The following is a 25,328-nucleotide window of genomic DNA, read 5'->3' as shown; positions in this document are numbered from 1 at the left end:
GCTGGTATAAATCCCACTTAATCAGATTGTATCTTAGTGATAAAATGCTATAATCTCTTTGCTAATATTTTATTTAAAAATTTTGCCTTGGGGGGAGGCTAGGTGGCTCAGTGGATAGAGCACCAGCCCTGGAGTCAGGAGTACCTGAGTTCAAATATGGCCTCAGACACTTAATAATTACCTTGCTGTGTAACCTTGGGCAAATCACTTAACCCCATTGCCTTGCAAAAAAAAAAACCCTAAAAAATTTTTTTTGCCTCAATATTCATTAGGGAAATTGGTCTCAGTTTTTTCCCCCTAAATTTTAAACTTTCCTGTTTAGGTATCAGTCTATATTTTTTGTCTTTAAAGGAATTTAGTAAAATCACTTTTTCACTTACTTTACCAAATAATTTATATGATATTGGAATTAATTGTTCTTTAAGTATTTGGTAGAATTCATTTCTGAACCCATCTGGTATTAGTTTTTTTTTTTCTTAGAGTATTCTTTTATGATTTATTCAATTTCTTTCCTTAAGTGGAACTATTGAGATATTTAGTTTTCTGTTAATCTGGGCAGTTTATGTTTTCATAAATATTCTTTGATTTTGCTCAGATTATAATAGGACAAAATATATCCTATTTGATTTCCTCTTCATTGGTGCTGAATTCATACTTTTCATTTTTGATATGGAATATATGATTCCCTTCTTTCTTTTTTAAAAATCGAATTAACCAATGATTTTTCTATCTTCTTAGTTTTTTCATAAAACCAACTCATAGTTTTATTTATTATTCAGCAGTTTCAATTTTATTAATCTCACTCTTGGTTTTTAGGATTTCTAATTTGGTATTTAATTGGGAATTTTAAATTTCTTTTATTTCTAGTTTTTTTAGGTGCATGCTCAATTCATTGATCTGTTCTTTATTTTATTGACGTAAGAATTTAGAAAAATACATTTTCTTCTAAGTACTGCTTTGATTGCATCCCATAAATCTTGGTATGCTGTCTCATTTTTGTCATTCTCTTTAATTATGATCCACTTATTCTTTTAGATTAGATTATTTTTTCCAATTAATCTATCTTTCCATTGATTTTTTTTGAATGTAATTTTGTTGTATTGTCATCTGAAAAATATCCATTTAATACTTCTGGTTTTCTACATATCTTTGAGAGTGTTTTTCCTAATACATGGTCAATTCATGTGCAGTTGACTATGGTCTATTATTTCTAACTTTCTAAAATTCTATTCACCTCTTTAATATCCTATTTATTTTGCTATTGGATTTAGCTAGTTCTGAGAGGGGAAAGTTGAGGTTCCCCACTATTATTGTTTTGCTATCTCTATTTCCTCTTGTTTCCTCCTTAACTTTTGCTTTCAGAAGCTGGATGCAATGCCACTCAGTGCATATATTTTTAGTATTGAAAATACTTCATTGTGTATGTCATCTTTTAGCAAGATGAGGTTTCCTTTATCTCCATTAATTAGATCCATTTTTACATTTACAAAATCTGAGATCATGATTGTTACCCCTAATTGTTTTTTTTTTACTTGATGAGGCATAATAGATTCTGCACCAGGTCCTTATGTTTCTTCTGTGTATGTGTCTCTTGGTTTCAAGTGTGTTTCTTGAGAACAACATACTGTTGGATTTTGATTTTTAATTTATTCTGCTGGCCACTTCTATTTTCTGGAAGAATTCATCACAATCACATTCACAGTTATTATTACTATCTGTGAATTTCCCTCTATCCTACTTTCCCTCCTGTTTTCCCCTTCTCTCTACTTTTACCCTTGACCTCTTCATCATTGTTTGGCTTCTGACTTCTGTTTCCTCCATTGTGCTCTCCCTACTCTCAGGCATCCTTCCTTTATTTATTTACCACTCCTCCTATTTATAACAATATGCCAGGAACTGTGTAGATACCTTCCCAAGTCCTGATATAGAAAGGAAAAAACAAATTCATATAAATGAACCATTAGTAACACCATGTTTATGGGGCCTGAATTAGATAATCCATTAATGATAATGATGGTGAAGATTTCAGAACCAGGAAAAGAGCAATGGTGCCCTGGCAGACCAGAAGATTTCTCCAAGTGAGGCTATTAGGCATTTCTTAATTCAAACCATAGGCGGATTCCTACTTGCACTACATGGAAGGCCAACCATGGCAAAGAGTAAGCATGAAACATGAGTTGCTACTGTTGAAACTTCATCTAATATTTCTGCCCATCTCTGTTTCCTGTCTCCCATTCCCAAATTCTTTATACCCAGTCCCCTCTCTACAATCTCTGCCTGCCCCCACTGACCATTCCTTTGAATCCTTTCTTCTGCCCTTCTGTCCATCAATCCTTCCTATTTTTGATAGCACTTTCTCTTTTCTATTCATTCTTGGGGAGTAGAGGGGTGAGGATTTAAGAAGGCAGCAGAAGCTAAGGAAATTTGAATAAAGATTCCAATAATTCATATTTACATATGTCTTCCACCTTTTCTCCTACTCCCAGCTCATATCCCAAATGAATGTGGTATAATGAGAAAACTCCTCTTCTCTTTTCTTCTACTTTTAGAGTCCCTATTACTATAAAATTCTTCTGAGAATAGGAATTCCCAGGAAACCTATTCTTGGATAATCTCCTGGGATGGGGGTTGGGTAGGACAGGAGGAGGGAGAGGAAGCAGATGCTTCTCTCTCTAGTTTCTCCCAAGAGACTTGGCTCTCATGGAGGGTCATAAAAACCCTAGTTGATTGGCCAAAGGGGATATAGTGTCTCATGTTACCTGTAGGGTGAGGGACCCTCTCTTTTGGCACTGCTTTCTCTCTTTCTCAGAAATTGCACACCTTTTCTGTATTGGCAGAAACGGTTCCCTTCTGAAAGAAGCAGCAGTGGCTTGGAGCCTGGGCAGGAGGAAGTGAGTGGAATTGTAGAGGAAGAAGAGGTGGGAAAATAAGCCCATGAATACCTTGGTTTCCAGAGCTTGCCTCTTGACCTGTTGGCATGTCCAGGAATCCACTGACATTGCTGATGAACTAGATGCTTTGTCTGGTCCTCTCTCACATCTCTTTTCAAAGGAACAAGTGACCTGTCCACTAGAAGTCTTTGTATTTTACCTTCCTGAAGGGTAAGGTGTCTTGGAGGGCTGGTCTAGGCAGGGAAAAAGGAGTAAGGAAAAGAAGATAAAGATGAACAGGCAGGGCAGAGCAGGGGAGATTTGGAGAGCTTTAGGGGGCTGAGGGTTGAGGGACTGATAGAGAAGTTGGCAAAAGTTGTTTAGGAGATGGAGGAAATGAACAGAAGAGAGGAAAGCTTTCCATCACCTATCTCTCTCATGCTTCATTTTCTTTCATCTTCCTCTGTCTGTCTGTCTCTGCTGTATTCTCATCCCTTCTCTACTTCCCCTTTCTTTCTCCTCAACAGTCTTTCCCTTCTTCTTTTTTTATGGTTTTTACAAACTTTTCACTCTCCTTTGGAAGTTTTGTGTTTTATTTTATGCTTTTGAAAATTTGATTTGAAAAGGCATTCATAGATTTCACCAGACTTCCATGGATGTCCGGGACTCAAAAAAAGTTAAAATACTTTTCCTGAACCCTTTTCTTTATACAATCTACCCCATACTATTGGAGAATGGCTGCAGGAGCAGGGTTGGAAACAGGGTTGGTGCTCTGGGGATGTGGATTAGAGAAGGATGAAGCTATTTCTGGGGCTCCTCAGGGAAGGGTTTTGACTCACATTGGTTTATAAGGAGATTTGAAATTTCAGGTAGTGGTGGTGACTTGACCCACTGGAATATGCTTCCTCCTATCTCTCACTCTGACTTTAGGGGAGTTGATAGCTTAGGGAATTGGAATGGGGAATTTTATGTAACTATGATGGGTCACAGGAAGTAATGGGTCTGTGACTAAGGATGGGAGAACTAATGGATTTATGAGCAGAAATGTAGGTCTTAAAGGATCTCTGCCTGGGCATGGAAGAGAAAGTGGTACATCTATGGTTGGGGAGTTAATAATTGATAGTTATTAAGGAAGATTAAAGTGTTGGAAAATTGATGGTCTAGAAGGGGTATGAGGGATGTTAATCAATTTGTACTTAGGCATAGAGGGGAAAATGAACATTTGACTAGGGATGAGAGAGCTGATGGGTTTGCTCCTGGAAAACCACATTAATGGCTTTCTTAGTGACTGGTTTGATAAAAGCTATTGGAGAAAGTCATGCAGGTTGTCATCTCAATATAATACAAATGCCTCTCTCTAGACTCAAAGAGGCCCTTGGTACTTCTCTATAATCATGGAGAAAGAAATTAATCTTGTCTCCTACTTCAAGTAGAAAAATCTAGGTCATCTAGTTCAAGGTTCTTCATCATTCCTTCTCTTCATTTCCTAGTTTTCCTACCTCTCTTACTATGCTTTTTCTAATTCTGACATTTCTTCCTCCTCTATCTTTTCCATAAATATGGGCATTGTCTAAGGTCCTATCCTCTGTTCTCTTCCACCTAGGCAATCACTGACTTCGTTTACTCCCAGACAAGACTAAGAGTTTGACTCTCAAATCACTTTCCAAAGTCCCGATTGACTTTTTCAGAAGTTCCAGATTCCTGCTCCACCTCTCCATCTGGAGGGATGCTCTGATAATGATTTAGGGTCAGTATGTCCAAAACAGAGCTCCTCTTCTACTTTCTTTTGCCATTCATTCTCTTTAGGACTTTCCTGTTTCTGTGGTTGACACTGCTTTCTTCCTCCCAGTCATCTCAGGTCAAGACCCCTCATTATCATTATCTTCAAATGGGTAATTGAAGCACTCTGCAAAATTTGAGGCACCACAGAAATATCTCCTACTACTGTTGAATTTTCTTTTTCTGCCTTATCCATCTTTCTCCCTCCTTTCATTCATATAGTCAAATACCCCATTTCAGCCCCCCATCACCTCTTACCTGAGCTCATCAATAGCCTACTTGCTGAATAAAGAGGTCGGCTCAGAAACAGTTCTGAGCATATGACTTATCTAATCAGAACTATTCAGGAGCAAAGAAAAAAAATCTAAATTTATCCAGTCATTCAAGCTCCTCCTAGTCAGTTCCAATACAGTTATTCATGGATCTACTGTAGAAACTATTGACTTAAATCAAACTGGAGCTTTACCATCCTTGAGTAAGTCAATCTCTGAACCTTTACTTATGCTGTTTTGACCCCCAAAAATTCATTCCTTCACTCATCCTCAATTTTCCAAATTCTATTCGTTGAGAATCATAGAATTGGAGGACTCAAAGAGGTCTCAGTAACCATCTGGTCCAAGTCATATTTGAGAGGGAATATTCATTATTTTATACAAGACAAATGGTCATGCTGTCTCAATATGAAGAACTCCAGTGATATAGAGAACCCAACTAGAAATAGACCATTTCACTTTTAGATCAGGAGTCCTTTTCCTGAACCTAGGCTTAAATTTGTCTCTTTCTATCTTCCATCCATTGCTAAACTCTGGAGTCAAGAGGAACAAGTCCAGCTGTTCTTCCAAGTGACAAACCTTTTAATAATACTCAGAGTGTTCTCCTCTACCCTCTGAATTTTATCCTATGTAATCTGAACAATCCTGATTCCCTGAACTGATTCACCTTTATTTCAATTGATCTTCACATTTCTTAGATATCATCTTATTAGGCAATATTTCATATCATGATTTAAAATTTCAGAAGAGAACTGCATCATTTCATCCATGCAGTGATTGTCTCTAACTTTGCAGAGTAAAAACCTGTCATACTGTAATAAGTTATTTCATGAATTGCTGTGGTCTTCTTATTCTCCATTTTAGTCTTAAAGGTAGTGGCTTTGATTTTAAGAATCTTATGAGATAGAAATAAAAACAGTTTTAAATCTTAGTTAGACTACTTATTACCTCTGTGACCTTTAGCAAATGACTTAATTTTCTTGTGCTTCAGTTTCTTCATTGGCATAACAAAGGGAGAGATATGGATTAGATGATCTCTTTTCTAACTCTGAATCTTATTCTAATATTCTCCCAATCTTGGTAGGAATCTCCTAGGATTCTTCAAGCCCCTTTGTCAACCCCTAAAAGAGATGTGCTTAAGAATATTGTGCATAGAATTTTAGGTGGTATAGTGGTCAGGAAAACAAATAACACCACCTTCCCACCTCCAGAACATCATAACAACCTTTTTCCCATTTGATACTAAGACTTTATATGGGCTATAGAAAATATGGCAAAAAAGATTTTATATGAGAAAAGACCTGGAGGTCTTATTGGGCTTGAAGGGTCTTTATGAATCAAAAAAGGAATATTGTAGACAAAAAAAAAGATAATTTGATCTTAGCCTGCATAAAGATGGGAATATTTTGTAGAATGAGGAAATGCCTATTTTGACTAGTCTCAGAAGGAGGACTTCAAGGAAGTAGGTGGAAGCTACAGAAGAAATAATAATTTTAATAAATGGAAATGCTTGTTCTTAGAGATAAGTAAAAAGAGATAAGGCTACTACTAGTGAACTTTCAGAAAAGGCAAGAAGCCTCTATTTGGGGATACTCTAAAGGAGATTCTTCCTCTCATAGAAAATGCTTTCTAAGGTCTTTCCCTGTGACATTATGTAGGTATTAGGGAATACCCAAACCGGAAGTAGTGAGACACCAAGGAACAAGTAAACAAGAAAACCTAACCTCTTTTTATTTTTTTTATATTTTTTCAAGGAAGTGGGGCTAAGTGGCTTGCCCAAGGCCACACAGCTAGGTAATTATTAAGTGTCTGAGGTCGGATTTGAACCCAGGTACTCCTGACTCCAAGGCCGGTGCTCTATTCACTGTGCCACCTAGCCACCCCCTCTTCTTCTTCTTTATGTGTAATCTTCAGCAAATCAACTTCTTTCTTTGGCCTTTATTGTCTCATGTGTGAAATGAGGTATTGGGCCAGATCATCTTTAAAGATTCCAGAAGCTCAAAAATTCCATGATGCTAGAATTGTCCCAAAACTCCAAGGGAAGGACTTTTCATTAAGGGGCTTTCAATTGAGGAACTCACAGGGCCTAGAGTCCCTCTGCTGTTGTCTAATGTTGAGGTTCCTAGACTCAACCATCTTCTTTTTCTCCCCTCTCAGGACCTTACTGTCTCAATGCTCCCAGTATCGAATCACAGTTCTGTTACTGAATTCATCCTGCTTGGCTTTTCCAGTGATCCCACCTCAAATAGGATCCTTTTCATCATCTTTCTCCTTCTCTACCTTTGCTCAGTCCTGGGCAATGGACTCATTATCATCCTGATCTGCCTGGATTCTCACCTCCACACACCTATGTACTTTTTCCTCAGCATACTCTCCCTACTGGACATGGGCTACGTCACTACCACAATGCCTCAGATGTTGGTACACCTGCTTTCAACTTCTCAGGTCATCTCTTTTGAAGGCTGCTGGCTGCAGATGTACGTATTTGGTGCTCTAGGTCTCACTGAATGCATCTTCTTTGTAGTTATGGCCTATGACCGTTATGTAGCCATCTGCTTCCCATTGCAGTACATGCTCATCCTCAACTGGGACTTGTGTGTGCGGTTGGTGGTAGGGACTTGGGCTTGTGGTTTCTTCTTCTCCCTAATCCACACATTTTTTACCATGAGGCTCCCCTACTGTGGCCCTAATGTGGTCAACCACTATTTCTGTGAGGGTCCCTCAGTCCGCAGCCTGGCCTGCATGGATACACATGTTATTGAAATGGTAGATTTGGTCCTGAGCATCTTCATGGTGTTAGCTCCTCTATCACTTATCCTAGCCTCATATGTCCATATCACCATGGCCATCCTCAAGATCAAGTCCACCCAAGGCCAATTTAAGGCTTTCTCCACTTGTGCTTCCCACCTAACTGTGGTCACTTTATTTTATGCCCCTGCCATATACATCTATATGAGACCCAACTCCAGCTACTCCCCAGAGAGAGACAAACAGATCTCACTTTTCTATAATATGTTCACTGCCCTGCTCAACCCTGTGGTCTACAGCCTTAGGAATAAGGACATAAAGGCAGCATTCATCAAGGTAATAATGAGGAACAGGGTAGCCTGGTGAGTAGAGATCTTGCAATTGATTATTCTTTCCTTTATTTTTCTTTTTGAGAATGAGTTTCCCAATCTCTCCCATGATAGAAGTACAGCCATCACTTATGGTTTTACCTCACTACTAATCAGCACCCTTTTATCCATTCCATTTTTGATCTGGTCAATTTGTCCATTCTTAGACAACCAGTTTTTCCCATCCCTGATCTATATTGTGTAACAGATCTATAGCATCATCTGCCTTCAAGAGCTAACCAAAACAAACCTCACTTGTCCTCATCATCCCCAGAGCTCCTCATCTATAAATTGGGCGGGGGGGGATAAGATTTGTCCTTAGCTCTCTCACAGGGTTATTGTCAGGAAAGTCCTCTGCAGTCCTTAAAGTGTCACCAATATCTGAGTTACTATAATTACCCAATACTGGTGGTACACAGATACATGGAAGGAGAAACTCATAAAGTGTTAATGAAGTTTTTACTACATGCCTCTCCTAATGTCAAGCTTGTGGAAGACACTATTGAAGATCATGAAGTCATCCATGCCACAAAGGAAGGGGAATGAAACGTTATCTGTACAAAATAACAATACAAGTATAGCCCCTTCTCAGTCAGGGGCTGATGGAAAATGCAGTTTTTCACACCCGGAAGGAGGGTCTGGAACAGCAGAACACACAGAAGTCCAGAAACATTGGAGCCTCAGGGTTGGATGCCCTAAGAGAAGACTAGTGAAAGATGGTACTTCTTAGAACTGAATGTAGTTGTGAGTCAGTAGAGCCTTGCCTGGCTCTCAGATGTACCAAAGGATCTACCTGGAGAGAACTGACTGCCACACCCAGAGAGGATGAATTGATCCACTTTATACTTCCTCCTTCCCTAATTCATAGCATTCTGGAACAATTGGATCTGGTATCCTTACACTTGTTTCTTTGATATATGTGCTTTTATGATAGGTTTCATTGTTAATTTTAACTGCACTTTGAGTGAATATTTGTTATAAATGAGTTTATCTTTGGAGCAGTGGGGAAGGGAAGAAAAAACAAGCCTCTGGATAAATGGCCTCAACTATGACCTTATATTGAAGCTCTGCATGAGTCTCTCTCTCTCTCTCTCTCTCTCTCTCTCTCTCTCTCTCTCTCTCTCTCTCTCTCTCTCTCTGTCTTTCAGTTTTTCTCTCTGCCCTTCTCTCTCTCTTCCCCTTTCTGTCTCTGTCTCTGTTTCTTTTGTGTGTCTCGTTTATTTCTCTTTGAAAATCTCTCTCCTCTTAGTCTCTCTTAATCTTTCTCCTCCCTACTCTCTTTTTATCTCTCTCTTTGTCTCTCTGTCTTTCTCTTTCCATCCTACTTTATCCTCCTTTCTTGGATGTTTCTGTCTCTGTGTTTCTGTCTCTATTTCAATCCCTGACTCTCAGTATTTGTCTATCATTCCTTCTTTTTCTATCTCTGTTTCTCTGATTCTGTGTCCTTCTGTGTCTGTCTTTGTCTCATCTTTATCTCTGACTCTCAGTCTTTCTATCTTAATTGGTCTCTGTCTCTCAGTCTCCCTATTTCTTTCTCTATTTTTGTCTGTCTCTCTCACAGACAGACACAGACTCACACAAACACAGACACACAGACACACAGACACACAGACACACAGACACACAGACACACACACACACACACACACACACACACACACACACACACACACACACACAAAACAAAACAGAACCAGGAGCTTTTTCAACCCTCATAACCTGTGACCATAAGTAGAAGGTGAAAGAAGTTCCAAATTCCAATGACCTAGAACTCTTAGGGATGAGAGTTGGATATGTTTGTAGTAGTAAATGAACATGAGAGGGAAGTCTGGAGGTAGAAGGGGAAGGTGGAGACAAATGAGAAAATCACTGCTTCTCTCTCCCCAGGGGATTATGGGAAAGACCCTGCTCCTCAATCAGGTTTCTTTTTTTCCATCTCTAAATTTAGAGACTGGACCAGATTATCTAAAAATCTTTTCTCACTGTAAAGCCAAAGCTTCTATTATCTGCAGGCACAGAGGCAAAAATAGAGGACAGTGTTGGAAAGGCAGAGCTAAAGAGGCTGCATTCCATTATTTGTAAAAGACTGAGCACAGGGGCAGACACTTTAGAAATTCTTCTTCCCTCCTCCTTTCTCTCTCCTCCAACCCTTCTCTTCTACTTCTGAGCACCAACTGTGAACAAAACATGCCATTGGGAAGGACACAGAGATGACATTGTTTTTATGGACTTCAGAGTCTAAGTTGGCTAAAAGATGGGTACACAAATAATACCAGAGGGACGGCTAGGTGGCGTAGTGGATAAAGCACCGGCCTTGGAGTCAGTAATACCTGGGTTCAAATCTGGTCTCAGAAACTTAATAATTACCTAGCTGTGTGGCCTTGGGCAAGCCACTTAACCCCATTTGACTTGCAAAAACCTAAAAAACAAAACAAAAAAAAACAAATAATACCAGAAAGAATGTGTTTAGAGTCTTTGGTGAGACAAAAATTCAATTTGGTTCAGCAGTTATTAAATGCTGAGAATGCACCTATCGCTGTAATAGGTCATAGGCAGAGAAAGACTGTGAGTTACTCTTCCTCCGCTCACTCTCCTAACATCTTTTTTATAAGCAGGTTGGGTGCCAAGAAGACAGACGGAAACAGGTAACTGAGGAATCACAGCTTTTAATGCTATCACTCAGAAACCCACATTCAGAATTCTCCCTCAGAATATCAATAACCCATTTGATATCAGTGAGTTTTTCTAGAGTGATGCTAACAGAGATATTATAGCAAGGACAGCACACATTCTCTCCTTCTATACCCAAAGTCCCTGGGGAAACTAAATTCAAGCTTGCCTCATTTGAGAATGAGTTCCTGAAGAATGGGGACTAACTCCCATCTCAACTTGTATCCCAAGTGCTAAGCAAAGTGGTTAAGCATAGAGAGCACACAGAGGGCTGAGCCTTCTTTGGGATTCTTGACACTCAGAATCATTTTCTGTCTCTGTAAAATTCCTACCAAGTTCACTTTGGTGCATTGGATGTGCAAAGATGGATTACTCTCACTCAGTTGTACTGGCTCCTTGCTGCAGAAGTTTATCAACTGATAGGAAGATCCCGGATCAATCACCTTGCAATTGTACTGACACCCCCACCAGACTAGATTGTTGCTACTACTGGGTTTGGTGATCTCTGCCATCAAGTCTCGTGACTGAAGGATCTCTGTTGGCTTTTCTGATCTCATAAGATCATAACATGATCAAGTCTGTCCCCTGAATTCATCAAAGATCAGGAAAGAAACAAAAATAAAAAATATAAAAAACATACCAAGAGATTATGGTGGTTGGGTAGAAGAAGACCTAACTCACAATGCATTGAAGTCTTCTCAGCCAACAGCCCTGAAGGAAGAGCTAGATCAAATTCATTCACTCGGGGGTGGCTAGGTGGCTAGGTGGTGCAGTGGATAGAGCATGGAGTCAGGAGTACCTGAGTTCAAATCCATCCTCAGACACTTAATAATTACCTAGCTGTGTGGCCTTGGGCAAGCCACTTAACCCCATTGCCTTACAAAAATCTTAAAAAAAAATTCATTCACTCCCACTTTCTGTAATCCTATTCACCTCTGATTCAACTTCTCTTGCATCTCTAGTCCTGCTTCAATCAATTAGAAGATTTTTCATTATTTCAAATGACCAAATGTTCAGTCACTCTTAGCCAGAAGAAAACTAATTAATCTCCATTTGTTCTTTTGAAACTAGGTCAGGAATATGGTATATGTTCTAAAGTAGGGTTAAGGATCCTTCCATCATGAATATCTAGAAACAAGCCCATCCCAAGTTTTCAATATTTGTCTTGAATGCTGATTGAGCCTACTTGAAATAAGAGATGGGAGGCTCTAGGACAAAACTTCATCAGCAGTGAGACAGTCATTTCCTAGAAGGATCTTAGAAAATTAAAATGACATGTAAAACAAATCATTAAAATTAAATGCATACAAAATAAATAAAATAATTTGGAGAAAGTTGGGAGATGGAGGTTATAAGAAATTTGGAGATGAAGAGATTACTTAAATAGGAACAGAAAAATCATACAGTGTAAGGAAATCTCAAAGCTTGCATATATCACTTGTGATTTTTTTTTGTATATTGTCTCTTCAATTAGAATGCATGGGTATTGTAGTAGAAGATGGGAGGTTTTTGCCTTTCTTTTTATCCCCAAGACTAACACACATTACCTTACACCTCACAGTTGATTAATAACTACTTTTTAAATATATGTTTGTCAACCATCTCTTTAATGGTCCATTTTGGAATTTTTCCAAAGTTGAAGTCAAGCTCACTATAGTTTGTAGGCTCTGTTCTTTTTTCTCTCTTGAAAATTATGACACCATTTGCCTTTGCCCTATGGCAGTTCTTCTTAGGGTCTGTGTGCTGTGTGCAGTCAGCATGTATTCAAATACACATATCTAATGACCCATTAATAGAATAAGCCAGTAAGATGCTAAATGAGACAGTCTGGGAATGATGTACTGAATTTAAACAGAGAAAACTTAACAGGAGCAGACATCTTTAAAGTCTTCTAAGATTTCTGAATAATTGCTAAGTCTGGCTATTTATTTTGCCACTTGGGACATCCTTAGTTTTCCACCTTACCTGTAGTTTAATGTTTTGATATGAATTGCTTCCCCTAGTCAAGAATGAACTCCTAAAGAATGGGAAATATCCCCCCCCACTTGTATTCCTAGGGCTAAGCATAATGTTTTTCATATGATAAGTGCTTAATAAATTATTTTTCATTGATTCCCTTGATATTCTTGACTTTTTGTTCTTCTAGATGATTTGTGTTACTATTTTTTATAGTTCTATAAAATAATTTTTGTTTTTTTGATTGGTATAACATCAAATAAGTAAATTAATTTAGGCAGAATTTTCATTTTTGTTGTATTGGCTCAGTCTACCCATGAACATGTGATGTTTTTCCAGTTGTTTAGATCTGACTTTATTTCTCTGAAAATTGATTTGTACTTGTGTTCATATCATTCAAATAGTTCTCTTAGCGGGTAGACTCCCAAGTATTCAATATTGTTTTCAGTTATTTTAAATGCAATTTCTCTTTCTCTTACTGCTGGACTTTTTGTGTCATATACAGAAATGATGATTGATGTGGGTTTATTTTATAACCTGCAACTTCACTAAAGTTATTTTTTCAAGCAGTTTTCCATTTGATTCTCTGTATATGACCAATCTGTAAAGAATGAAAATTTTGTTTTTCATTGCTTATTTTAATTCCATCAGTTTCTTATATTAAGCATCAACAGTATGGCAGGCACCATAAGGTTACATTTCTCAAGTCCTGAAATAGAAAGGAAAAAACAAACCCAAGTTCATATAAAAGGACTCTTCAGGACTACTGCTAGATGGAGCCTGAATTGGCCTACAACCTATAGCAACACCTATCTTCAAGGGTTAACCAGAAAAAAATGAGCTCATGTTAGTCCTCATCATCTTCATTTCCAGGAACTTGGATGGAAAAGGGCTATTCTTAAATTCTGAATCTCTTCTCAAACTCAGCTTAAACTCACAGAGCATATCCTCATCTATAAATTGGGGGGTGATAAATTTGCCCTTAGCTCCCTCCCAGGATTGTTATCAGGAAAATACTTTGTGGTCTTTTAAGTGCCACTGATATCTGAGTTATTTTAATTACTCAGTACTGATGATAGACAGTTATGTGGGAGGAGTCACTCATTAAATATTTATGGAGTCTTTACAATATGCATCCCCTTGTGACAAGATTATGGGAAACACAAATGAAGGTCATGAAATAATCCTTGCCCACAGTGGAAGGGGAAAGAAAACTTACCTGAGTGAAACAATTAGAAGCAGTAAAAATGTAGCTCCATCTCAGCCAGATACTCGTGGCAAATGTACTTTTTCCCACTTTGAAGGAGGGTCTGGAAGAGCAGAAAACATAGAAGCCATGGAATATTGGAACCTCAGGGCTGGATGCCCACCGTGGAAGGCAAGGGAAGGGCAGCACTGCCTTGAATTGCATATAATGATGAGCAAATAGACCTTCTCCTGGTTCCCAGATGCACCTAAGGACTGGCTTATCTGGAGAGAATTGACTGTCACACTCAGAGGGGATGAATTTATCCCCTTTACATTTCCTCCTTCCTTGCTTTATGGAATTCTGGAAAAATCAGATCTGGTATCCTTCTGCTTGTTTCTTTGATGTATCTGCTTTTATAATGGATTCCATTACTACATAAAATTATGCTAACTTTTCATTGTACTTTGAGTGAGGCTTGCTACAAATGAATTTATCACAGAGTAAGGGGAACCAGTAAAAACAAACATCTGGATCAATGGCCCCAAATTTCATTATGATCTTATATTGAAACTCTGTGTCTCTGTCTCTCAGATTCTGTCTCAATCTCAACTTCTCTCTCCATCCTTTTCTTTTTTTCCTTATTTCTTTCTCTTTCTCCCCCTGAAGAAGAAAAAATTCTAGGCAGATAGAAAATAGTTAACTCAGCCCATCTTATATAACTCCCCATCTCTGGGAAAAATTTCTGTTTTATACCTCTCTGTGTCACCCTTGAACTGATCAAGACACATACTTTATATCTGGTCAGAAATCTTTCTGTATATCATGCATTTTGCTTCTTGTAAATCATGTCAAAGCTATCATGTCCAAGACAGGGACCAGGATGATCCTGGTCCTAAAATGGAGTATACAAACAATGTGGAGAAAACAGAATGTTACATAAGCAATGACACAGAAGATATGCTCCCTAAACATTCCCTTTGCTTTCCCTTTAAAAGTCTTTACCTGTCTCCTCCCAAGTTGCTTGTTCTTTCCTGGAACCCAGCCTACTTGTAAATAAACTTGTTATCCCTCATAACTTTGGTGTCACTCATTAATTTTCCACTCTGCTCTATCCAAAACAATATCACCCTTTATGTCTAAATGATGTACCCATTTTGAATTTATCCTGTTATATGGTATCAGATGTTAGTCTATATTTAGTTTCCATCAAACTTCTTTCCAGTTTTCCCAGTGATTTCTTTTGAAATACAATTCATGCAGCAGCAAGGTGATGCAGTGGATAGACCACTGGCCCTGGAATCAGGAGGACCTGAGTGCAAATCCAGCCTCATACACTTAATAATTACCTAGCTGTATGACCTTGGGCAAGCCACTTAACCCTATTACCTTGCAAAACCAACTCCCTAAGAAATACAATTTACACACACACACACAGACATATGCCTACACATACACACATATGTACATACCATATAAACATAGCCTGCATAACATTTTTCTGTGTGATTATACATACATATAAGTATGCATAAACATACATGTGCTATGTCTGCATGGAACAGTTCTTTATATACATATATTGTATATGAATATATACCAGGTTTGTAAAAACATGTCTTTACTAATAAATTTTTAAAAATTTGCATTTCAAATTCTTTTTCCCTCATATAACACAGTTTATTTAGCCATTCCTCAATTGATGGGCATGTCCTCAATTGTCAACATCTTTGATATCGCATAAAGAGCTGCCCTAATTAGTTTTGTACAAATAGACCTTGCTCCCAATTCTTTGGGAAAAGGTTTTTTTGGGGGAAATTGATCTTATAGTGGTATTTATGCAGTTTTATATGCCTCCAAATTACTCTCCAGAATTGTTGTATCAGTTTACAATTCTACCCATAGTACATCAGTGTCACAATTTTCCCACATTCCCATCAACATTTATGATTTCCCTTTTCTGTCATATTAGTCAATCTAACAGGAGTGAAGTGATAGCTCAGAGTTAACTTAATTTGCATTCTAGATATTGCAGAGGATCAAACATGGGCCTTGGAGTTAGGAAAGGAATTCAAATCCTCCCTCAGATAACTTGACACTAGCTATGTGACTTTGGGCAAGTCACTTAACTCTGACTGCCTCACATCCAGGGTCATTTCAATTGGGCCTGTTTCATATCTGGCCACTGAACTCAGATGGCTCTGGAAGAAAAAGTGAGGCTGGTGACTTAGTTCAGCCCCCCACTCAAATCCAATTCATGTGCTTGTCATGACATCACCTCCTTGATGTCATGGTCTTCTTTGAGAATAAAGGACAAGCATCAACATCTTTATCTAATCAATAGTGAGTTAGAATATTTTATTTAATTTATTTATTTTAGATGTTTTTGCAAGGCAAATGGGGTTAAGTGGCTTGCCCAAGGCCACACAGCTAGGTAATTATCAAGTGCCTGAGGTCGAATTTGAACTCAGGTGCTCCTGACTCCAGGGCTGGTGCTCTATTCACTGCCTCACCTAGCCACCCAAGTTAGAGTATTTTAACAGAATTATAATACCCTTGATTTCTTCTTCTGAAAACCACCTGCTCATATCATTTGACCATTTACCAATTGGGGAATGATTGGTATTCTTACAAATTTGACTTAGTTTTCTATATGTGAGAAATGGGGCCTTCTCAGAGTCACTTGCTATTAAAAATACATTCCTGCCTTCCTACTAATCTGTTTCTTGTCTGAGTGCAAAGTACTTTTTATCTTAAAGTAGTCAAAATCATCACTTTTATATCTCATAATGCTCTTTATCTCTTGTTTGGTCATAAATTCTTCCCTTATTTGTAGATCTGACAGATAAAGAATTCCCTGCACTCTAAATTTGTTTTATGTTATCACCTTTTGTGTCCAAATCATGTACCCATTTTGACCTTATCTTGGTATATGATGTGAGATGTTTTCCAGTTTTTATAGCAATTTTTGTCAAATATTGAGTTCTTGTCTCAAAAGCTTGAATTTTTGAATTTATCAAACCAAATAGTACATTACTGTGTATTGTGTGTATACATATACATATATATATATATATATATATATATATATATATATATATATATATATATATATATATATATATATAATATGTATGAATCCTGAAGAAGAGATTTTTAAATGCCATTAGGTTCCTCTTTGTGGTGAAGCATCTGGTGCTCAATCTGTTCCAACTGAGATTTACAAAATGGGGATGTCCATTGGTCGCACAAAAACTGACTGAAATTTTCTGGGTTACATAGCAAGAGGATATCAAGGATGCCTCCATTGTTCATTGTTATAAAGTAAAGGAAATAGATTGTCAGTCATTGCTAGCAAGATTCTTGACAGAGTCTTCCTTAAAAGGCTGATCCTTCACCTGGAGGATGGTCATCTAAGAGCCAATGTGGTTTCAGAAAGGACCAAGGAACAGTCAATAAGGTGTTTGTTAAGGGCGGCTAGGTGTACAGAGCACAGGCCCTGGAGTCAGGAGCACCTGAGTTCAAATCCATCCTCAGACACTTAGTAATTACCTAGCTGTGTGGCCTTGGGCAAGCTACTTAACCCCATTGCCTTGCAAAAACTAAAAAAAAAAATTTTAAAAATAAGGTGTTTGCTGTCTGACCACTCCAAGAAAAATACCAGGAACAGAATAAAGGTCTGTACAAAACATCCATCAATCTGATCAAGGCATTTGCTACTGTCCATTGAGGGGACTTATGGAAAATTATTACCTAGTGAAATTCAGTGGTATTGAACATGAATTTCATGATAATATGCTTTTCTGGATTCTGTATAATGGACAGTCCTCTTTCTCAGTCACCAATGGAGTGAAGTGGAGTGGTGTGCTTTGTTCCCATGTATTTTAGCATGATGTTTTCAGCCATAATTTCAAATGCCTTCAATGAGGATGTACACAATACCAAGGTCAGTTGCTGCACTGTTGGTAAGTTCTTGTAAAGGCTACAAGGCCAGGCTAAAGTGAAGGGAGTGATGGTGCATGATCTTCTGTTTACAGATAATTGTGTGCTCAATGCAGCCTCTTGAAGCTGAGATGCAATGACGTAAGGATCAATTATCTGCTGCTTGTGCTATTGGTGTTGCTTGTCCTTCATTCAAGTCAAAGCAGGGAAGTGTTGCCTTGACATACAAGTGAATTGGATTAAAATGAGAGTGTGCTATGCAAAGTTACCAGCTTCACTTTCTCCTCTGAAGTCATCTGGGTCCAGTGGTCAGATATGGATCAGGATGACTGGGGATGGCCCTGAATGCAGAAGGAGATCTTGGCTTTCTAATGCTAGGGCTTTCCCAGGTCACAGTTTTACTGAGATAATGCCCATTCAGTCATTAAGATTAGGTGGTGTGTGAATAGAGCAATCAGGAAATCAGGAGAATCATGAAAATCTATCTTCTTGAATTCAAATTTGGCCTCAGACATTAGCTATGTAACCCTCACTTAACTGTATTTGCTATTTGTGCTCATTTGGACCTAACAATGAACACCAAGAAAACAGAGTTTGCCTGCACCATAGCATCTATATATGGAACCAGCAGTTACAGTAAATGGAGAAATTTTGAATATCGTGGACAAGCTCACTTATCTTGGCAGTTTAATTTCCAAGGATTTACACATTGATAATGAGATTGATACACACATTCTCAGAACTAGTTCAGTGTTTGAGAGATTCCAAAGGAAAGTATAAGAGAGAAGAGGAGTTAGACTGACTCCCAAAGCAAAGATCTGTAGAACTGCTCTGCTGACCTCATTGCTATATACCTATGACACCTGGACAGTATTCGAGTGCCATGACAGGAAACTAAATCATGTCCATTTGTATTGTCTTTGGGAGATTCTGGAGATCACCTAGCAGAATCATTAAGGTCCTATACACTGAGGTCCCTTCTTTTGCTGAACTGGCAACCATTCAAATCAGTGTACTGCAGAGAGAACAACTTTGATTGGTTGACCATGTTATTTGAATGCCAAAGATCACAATTGCCTAAAAGATTGTTTTATGGAGAAATCATACAAGGTAAGTTTCATGTGGCACTCAGAATAAGCAATACAAGGACACTCTCAAGATCTTCCTGAAGAATTTTGGAACTGATTGTGTGACATGGGACCACCCAAAAATGGCATACCCTCATCAAAGAAGGTGCTGTGTTCTATGATAAAAATAGATTTTGAAGTACCTCAAATGAAATATGAATTGCACAGATTTAGATGTTCACATAGCCTATTTATGCCTGACCAGGGGTGGAGTATCTGAACTTGTATTGGTCCGATCAGCCATAGTCAGACACACTGTAAACTGACTCTAACAAAGTTGCTAAGGGAGACACAGAGAGACCTTTGAGACATTGGTCCTGAAGCAGTTTGTGAGAGAACTCATGCAAATGGGAATCTCTTTAACCAAACCTTTTTATTGAAGTCAAAAAGCCAAGACGAATCAAAAAGCAGGATCTTACTTATTGACTGATTATTGGAAGGGAGGGGAAGCTTTTATGTTAAAATTCTATGTTAAAATTAATAAAAATTCATGTTAAAAGTTAGATGGTCATATGATAAGGAATTTCCCTTTGTTAGGTTTTTAGGATGGGGGAGGTGGGGGAAGTTTCAAGGAAATGTTCACCACACAAGGATGTGGCTCCTCTTAGGAAAAAATGATTCTCCTTTATTGGGATGTACTTTGTTGGGCTTTAGCTTCCATTTCCTTATTCAGTTGGCAGTACACAGAATACCCAGATGATAGTTATAAATTTCAGGTAGGCCACTAGTTATGAATGATAGGAAGCTCTTCCTATGGGAATAACATAATTTTTCTATAGTCTACTTTTCACAGGGTCAGCATAGAACAATTTGCTTCAGAAAAGCACAGAATTTAACTATTTGTTGTCTGCTTCACAAAGTCTAAGTTATGTTCATAGTGTTGTCATTTTGGTCCTCTTTGAGAATGAAGGAGAACAAAGTCAACTAATCTACTCCATTGAGTCTCCAATCTATTTCCTACTGGATTCCAGATTAGTTTGATGATTACTACTTTATAAAACAGTTTGAGATCTGGTACTGCTTGACTAGCTTCCTTCACATTTCCCCCCATTAATTCCTTTGATATTCTTGACCTTTTATTGTTCCAGAGGAATGTTATAAGTATTTTTCTAGCTCTAAAAATAATTTTTTATTAATTTGATTAGTATGGTGTTGAATAAGGAAATTAATCTGATCAAAAAAGTCAATTTTATTATATTGGCTCTACTTTGGTAATTGAGTAAACCGCATTGTAACCCATCTTGTAACCCAGTTATTGATCTTTCTCGGTTCACTTTCTATTCAATTATGGAGCTAGTCAAATTTCTGTCTTGTGCGAAAAATTTATCCAGTTATGGTAATTGTGAGAAAAGTTAATTTTATTATTTGAACTTTGTACTGCATGTCTAGGAAGCTGGACAGTCATTACATTGAAAATAACAAAGTTTATATTATCTCTAATTTCTACTTATATGAGGTTAACTGATTTTATGGCATATTGATCTTAATTTAATTTGTCATCTTTTCTTGGATTGCTGGAGCTGGTTCTGTCATGGCTTAGACTGTACTGAGCTCCTCTCTCTGGTGCAACAGACCCTTCCCAACCATCTTCCAAGTTGTCTTGGGCTGGAAAATTGCTTCACTCAGTCTTTTTGTGGGTTCTGCCACTCTAGAATTTTAGAGTTATTATTTAAAGGTGTATGGAGTGGTTTGGGGCAAGAGCTTAGGCCAGTCCCTGCCTTTACTCCTACATCTTGGGTCTGCTCCCATCAATTGTCAGCTTTTCCTCTGAATTAGTTTAAAGAGATTGTTATCCTCAAAGATATGTTGTCCATCTCTGCCTGTCCTTGCACAATTAAGGAGGATTTTATCATTTTATAATCCTTTTCAAACCCATCTACCTGACACGGAGTCTGCTAATTTAAGTCTACTACAAGATGCTGATGGGTTTCACAAAACAATTAACATTACCCAATAATTAGAGAGAAGTTGTCACTTGCCCCATATAAGTGTGCTAGCCCACTTTCTATAAAATGGCCAACTATGTCCCCCCCCCCATACTGTCTATGCTGTACCTTATTATATTGTCTTTTCCATCTACCCTCTACAGAGGGTATAGGAATACTCTGTATTCCTCAAAACTACATTAAAGCTAGTGGGTCCTACCTGGGAATTTTGGTCATAGAGATCATTGACCTAATTTATGATTACTGTTAGCCTAATAAATTGATCGCATTAAGACCATCGTCTCTCGGTTTATCTTAATTTTCAAGCAGAATATTGGTTGACCCTTAAAGGGATGGGAGGGGGAGAAAAGTCTCTGAAATAGCCTTCACTGCTAGAATTTTCCATGAAGAATTACAACCAGTGATCTGACCCTCCCAGCACCAATTTCTTCTGAGGTTAAGGTAAACACCCTCTTGGGAAAAGTTACACTGTCTGTCTCTCTTGGAGTGCTGTTTTGTGTTTGGTATGATAATTTGGGAATAACTGACAATATAAAGACAATAAAAGTTAGGGGGTAATCAGAGAGTGCACAACATATCAATGATCTTCAGAGTCTGAAGAATTGAAGTCATCCTTTGTTCCTAGTGATGAACCCCAGCTGAATAGGTTCCTAACATTTTGATCTGTTCTAAACCCAGAATTATAATTTTAGAGTACAGGAATCTCCCCCTTCAGGATTTCAGCGCCATCCTGTGGCAGCAGATGAGTTATATTTGCTATTAGAAAGGTAACTAGGCAAGCTTCTTGTTTTCCAAGGACAAAGTTGATATTTTCACATACAGAATTGACATTCTACCTTCAGATTTATAATTGTTTTTAGAGACATTTTATAGTATCCATTTCCTCATCTGTAACAGAGAGAAAAAAAAGAAAGTGAGAGTGAGACAGAGAGAGAGAGAGAGAGAGAGAGAGAGAGAGAGAGAGAGAAGGAAATGGCAAGCCACGCCAAAATCTTTGCCAAGAAAATCCCAAATGGGCTTACAAAGTGTTTGACATGAGTGAAACAACTGAACAGCAACATCATTGGTTTGAAAAGGATTTTTTCATATGTGTACTTTGTTTTTGGAGTGCCTTGTGTGTCTGTATTTCTGTGTGTGTGTGTGTGTGTGTGTGTTAACCAAGATGAACACATGTGATGGGTTCTGTCTTTGTCTTTTAGTCTTCTGACTTTGGCCAAGTAAATTAGCAGGGATTGATTTTGGGGGGAATTTCTGGCATGAATTGGTCAAAATAAATATGGTTTCTCTATTGTGAATTCCAAATGGTAGTTTGAATGTTTTTATGAATGCTAGAATATATCTAAATTAGTTTTGAGGTAATAGTCAGTAGATATTTATTTTTTAAAGAAAATTGCAAAGTAGGAAGAGATAGAGTCTTGATATTAAGCACTGGATGTCTTAATTTAGATACCCCCCCCCCCAATTAATTTAAGAAGACAAAAGGAGAACTTCAGGGACTGAATAATTCTCCTCTCTGGTGACTTATCAAGAGTTTCACAAATGCTAAATGAGACAACTAGATGGTACAGTGAGAGTAGAGTGCCAGCCCTGAAGTCAGGAGGACCTGAGTTCAAATTTGACCTCAGTCACTTACTAGCTGTGCAACCTTGGACAATTCACTTAATCCTAATCACCTCACATCCAGGTCAATTTCCAGTTGTCCTGATTCCTATCTGAATACTGGACCCAGATGTCTCCTGAGGAGAAAGTGAGGCTGGTGACTTAAAACATCATTCCCCTCATTCAAATTCTATTCACAAGCATATCTTGGTATCACCTCCCTGAAGTCACAGTCTTCTTTGGAAATAAAAAACAAACATTATCACTAACAAATGATAATAATTAACTGAACCTGAGTAGAAAGAACTGTGAGGAATCTGAGAAGCTAAACTTAATTCTGGGTTAACTCCTTCCCCAGCTGTACCCCACACTTTTTCAAGTTACTGATTCTCTATTTTCAGTTGGTTTTCATTCTTTTCCTGATTTTCTTGAATTCCTCTAAATTTTTTTCTAATTTTTTCTTTGATTTCTCTTATTTGATTTTTAAAGTTCTTTTTAAGTTCTTCCCAAAGTACTTTTTTTTAAAATTTGGGACCATTTGATGTTTCTCATTGGAAAAAGGGTAACCTTTAATCTTTGTTATCTCCCTCTGAATATGAACTCAGATCTTCTCTATCTCCATAATAGTTACCTAAGGTAGCATTTGTGAACAGTGAATTCATACATACATACATACATATATACATGTTTATTTATTTAACATACTTAACATGCAAACATTCCCTCTGGGGCAACATTTTGTCTTTTTTTTAAGGAGGAAATGTATACAGCCTAATGTTTTTGGATCTACTCTGCCATCTTCCCAGAATCTTCTTCTGTTCCTTTTGAATGGAGATCAGTCTATCTTTTCAATGTGATAAATTTACAATTAAAAAAATCTTTCAAACACACTATTGTATCTTCTACTTAAATCAGTCTTCCTTTTCTTCAAAGTCATTATTTGTTCTTCTGCCTTCAAGCTTTTACCCAGACTATCTCCCTCTCCTGGTATTCCCTGCTCTTATCTCCATGTCTTAGAACCTATATTTTGCTCTAAGACACAACTCAAGAATGTAATCCTACAAAAGACCTTTTCAGACTTCTCCAAGTTGTTAATAGTGTTTTGTGTTTACTTTTTAACTTTGTATTTTTTTCTCTTTCTACATATGCATCCCTCTTTTCCCCTGCCCCAGTAGACATCTTCTAGAGGGCAGGTACTGATGCAGAGAAAGGTGGGCATAGGGAGTGTTGTGTTCAGTTGGAGACAAATTTTGTAAATCTTTTGTTTACATTGTTAAGGGAATCTTGCTTCTCTCTTTATCCCTTGGGCAACAGCCTGAGGGCCTGACCTTCAATCTGATTTGGATTGCAATCTCTTTTGGTGAGGCAGCCAGTGTGCTGACTACACATAAGAGACCCTTCCCCAAAAGGCAAAATCTCCAATGAGAGACTTGGGTCACTCCCAAGTCACCACCCCCTCCCATGGACTCTGGGAGAAAATTTGAGAAGATCGAGGAAGGGGCTTGCCAGACTCTTATTGAACCCTAGTAAGCTGGCCTGGCCAGTTCAATCAGCAATCCACCTGGTCTACTCTTTAAACCTTCTTAACTTTTCTATTACTTTCTTATGTGTTGTAACTTCTTTTAATAAATCTTTTTCTTCTTTCCACACCTGCATTCCCGGGTCTGAATTGTGATTTTTCACAGGCAGTATCGAACTCAAGACACAAATCAGCCACAGTACTATTTTAATTTTGCCTGTGTCTTCAGAACTGATCATAGTGTCTGATACATAGCAGACTATTCATAAACATAATAGCTCACATTTTCCAATAAATTTAATTCAACAAACATTTAAATGTCTAACAGACATAGGACTATTCATGCAACCTTTTAAGCCTTCTAAAAGTTATTGATCTGTGTAGGTATATTTCCAAGATGTCTCTGCTTAGGGTTCTGAAGTAGACAACATATTTCTGGGAAGTCCCTCATTTCTGCCTGAACCAGTAGATTGTGGGAAGAAGTCATGGAAAATCTGCAGGGCTTCTATAGCCAATTCAATTCAATTCAATGTTAATCACTTGGCATGTTAGGCACTTTTTTGTTTTCAAAGATAAATATGAAATCATCCTTTCCCTGACCACAGGGAAACTCTTTTCTACCTCTGTGACAAAATATGCATTTAGGCAAATAAAGTTTATTGCTGCATACAACGCATATGCAAAGCAATTGAGGGTAATAGAACAAGAGGAACAAAATCTATTTCCAAATTCATGGACAGTCATTTCTAAAGGGGAAAAAACAATGGCAACTATGATGATTCAGGAAATGCCTAATGCAAAAGATGAGGTGATAAGGCTCTTAAAGGCTAAAGGGTTTGAGGGCACTGCAGACCTGGGGACTGGTCATCTATGAAAGAGCACAGAGAGGAGAAGGAATAGAGAAATCTTGGGTCAGGGCACTATTTTCTACAGTCTTGAGAGCCCCCTGGCAGCTAAGTGACTCAGTGGATTGAATCCTGGACCTGGAGTCAAGAAGATCTGGGTTCAAATCTGTCCTCAGAAACCTAGTAGCTGTGTGACCCTGGGAAAGTCATTTAATGAATTTGCTTTAATTCACTGGAGGAAATGGTAAACCATTGCAAAAACAAACAAACAAAAGCAAATAACCCTGGGCAGTGTAGTTCGGAATATCAAAAGGATCAGACTCAACTGAACAATAACAAGAGAGTCCCACAGCAAGTAGTCTATCCTTAAAAGACACTTGGCCAGTCCAACCCTGTCTCTGGGAAAGTCTTCATGAGGAAACTTCCATGAATTTGTTCATGGATTTGTGGCAGATTTTCGCCTGCCCAACCATAATTAGGAGTCTTTCTATATAGCCGATA

The 25,328-nt window shown here is 38.0% G+C and overlaps 1 protein-coding gene across 1 annotated transcript; it reads left to right on the top strand.

Annotated features, from left to right (window-relative positions):
* Positions 1–7,093: 7,093 nt before the first annotated feature.
* LOC141490955 (olfactory receptor 2A12-like) lies at positions 7,094–8,035 on the top strand. Its single transcript, XM_074191400.1, has one exon. It carries the CDS (start codon positions 7,094–7,096, stop codon positions 8,033–8,035), a length of 942 nt encoding a protein of 313 aa, XP_074047501.1.
* The last annotated feature ends 17,293 nt before the right edge of the window (positions 8,036–25,328 follow it).

This window comes from Macrotis lagotis, chromosome 1 (assembly GCF_037893015.1).
Source record: "Macrotis lagotis isolate mMagLag1 chromosome 1, bilby.v1.9.chrom.fasta, whole genome shotgun sequence".
NCBI lineage: Eukaryota > Metazoa > Chordata > Mammalia > Peramelemorphia > Peramelidae > Macrotis > Macrotis lagotis.
This window is presented reverse-complemented; position numbering and strand designations above follow the sequence as displayed.

What these genes read in the sequence shown, in the direction of transcription:
- LOC141490955 (XM_074191400.1), top strand. Translation starts at nt 7,094, where the DNA reads ATGCTCCCAGTATCGAATCACAGTTCTGTTACTGAATTCATCCTGCTT.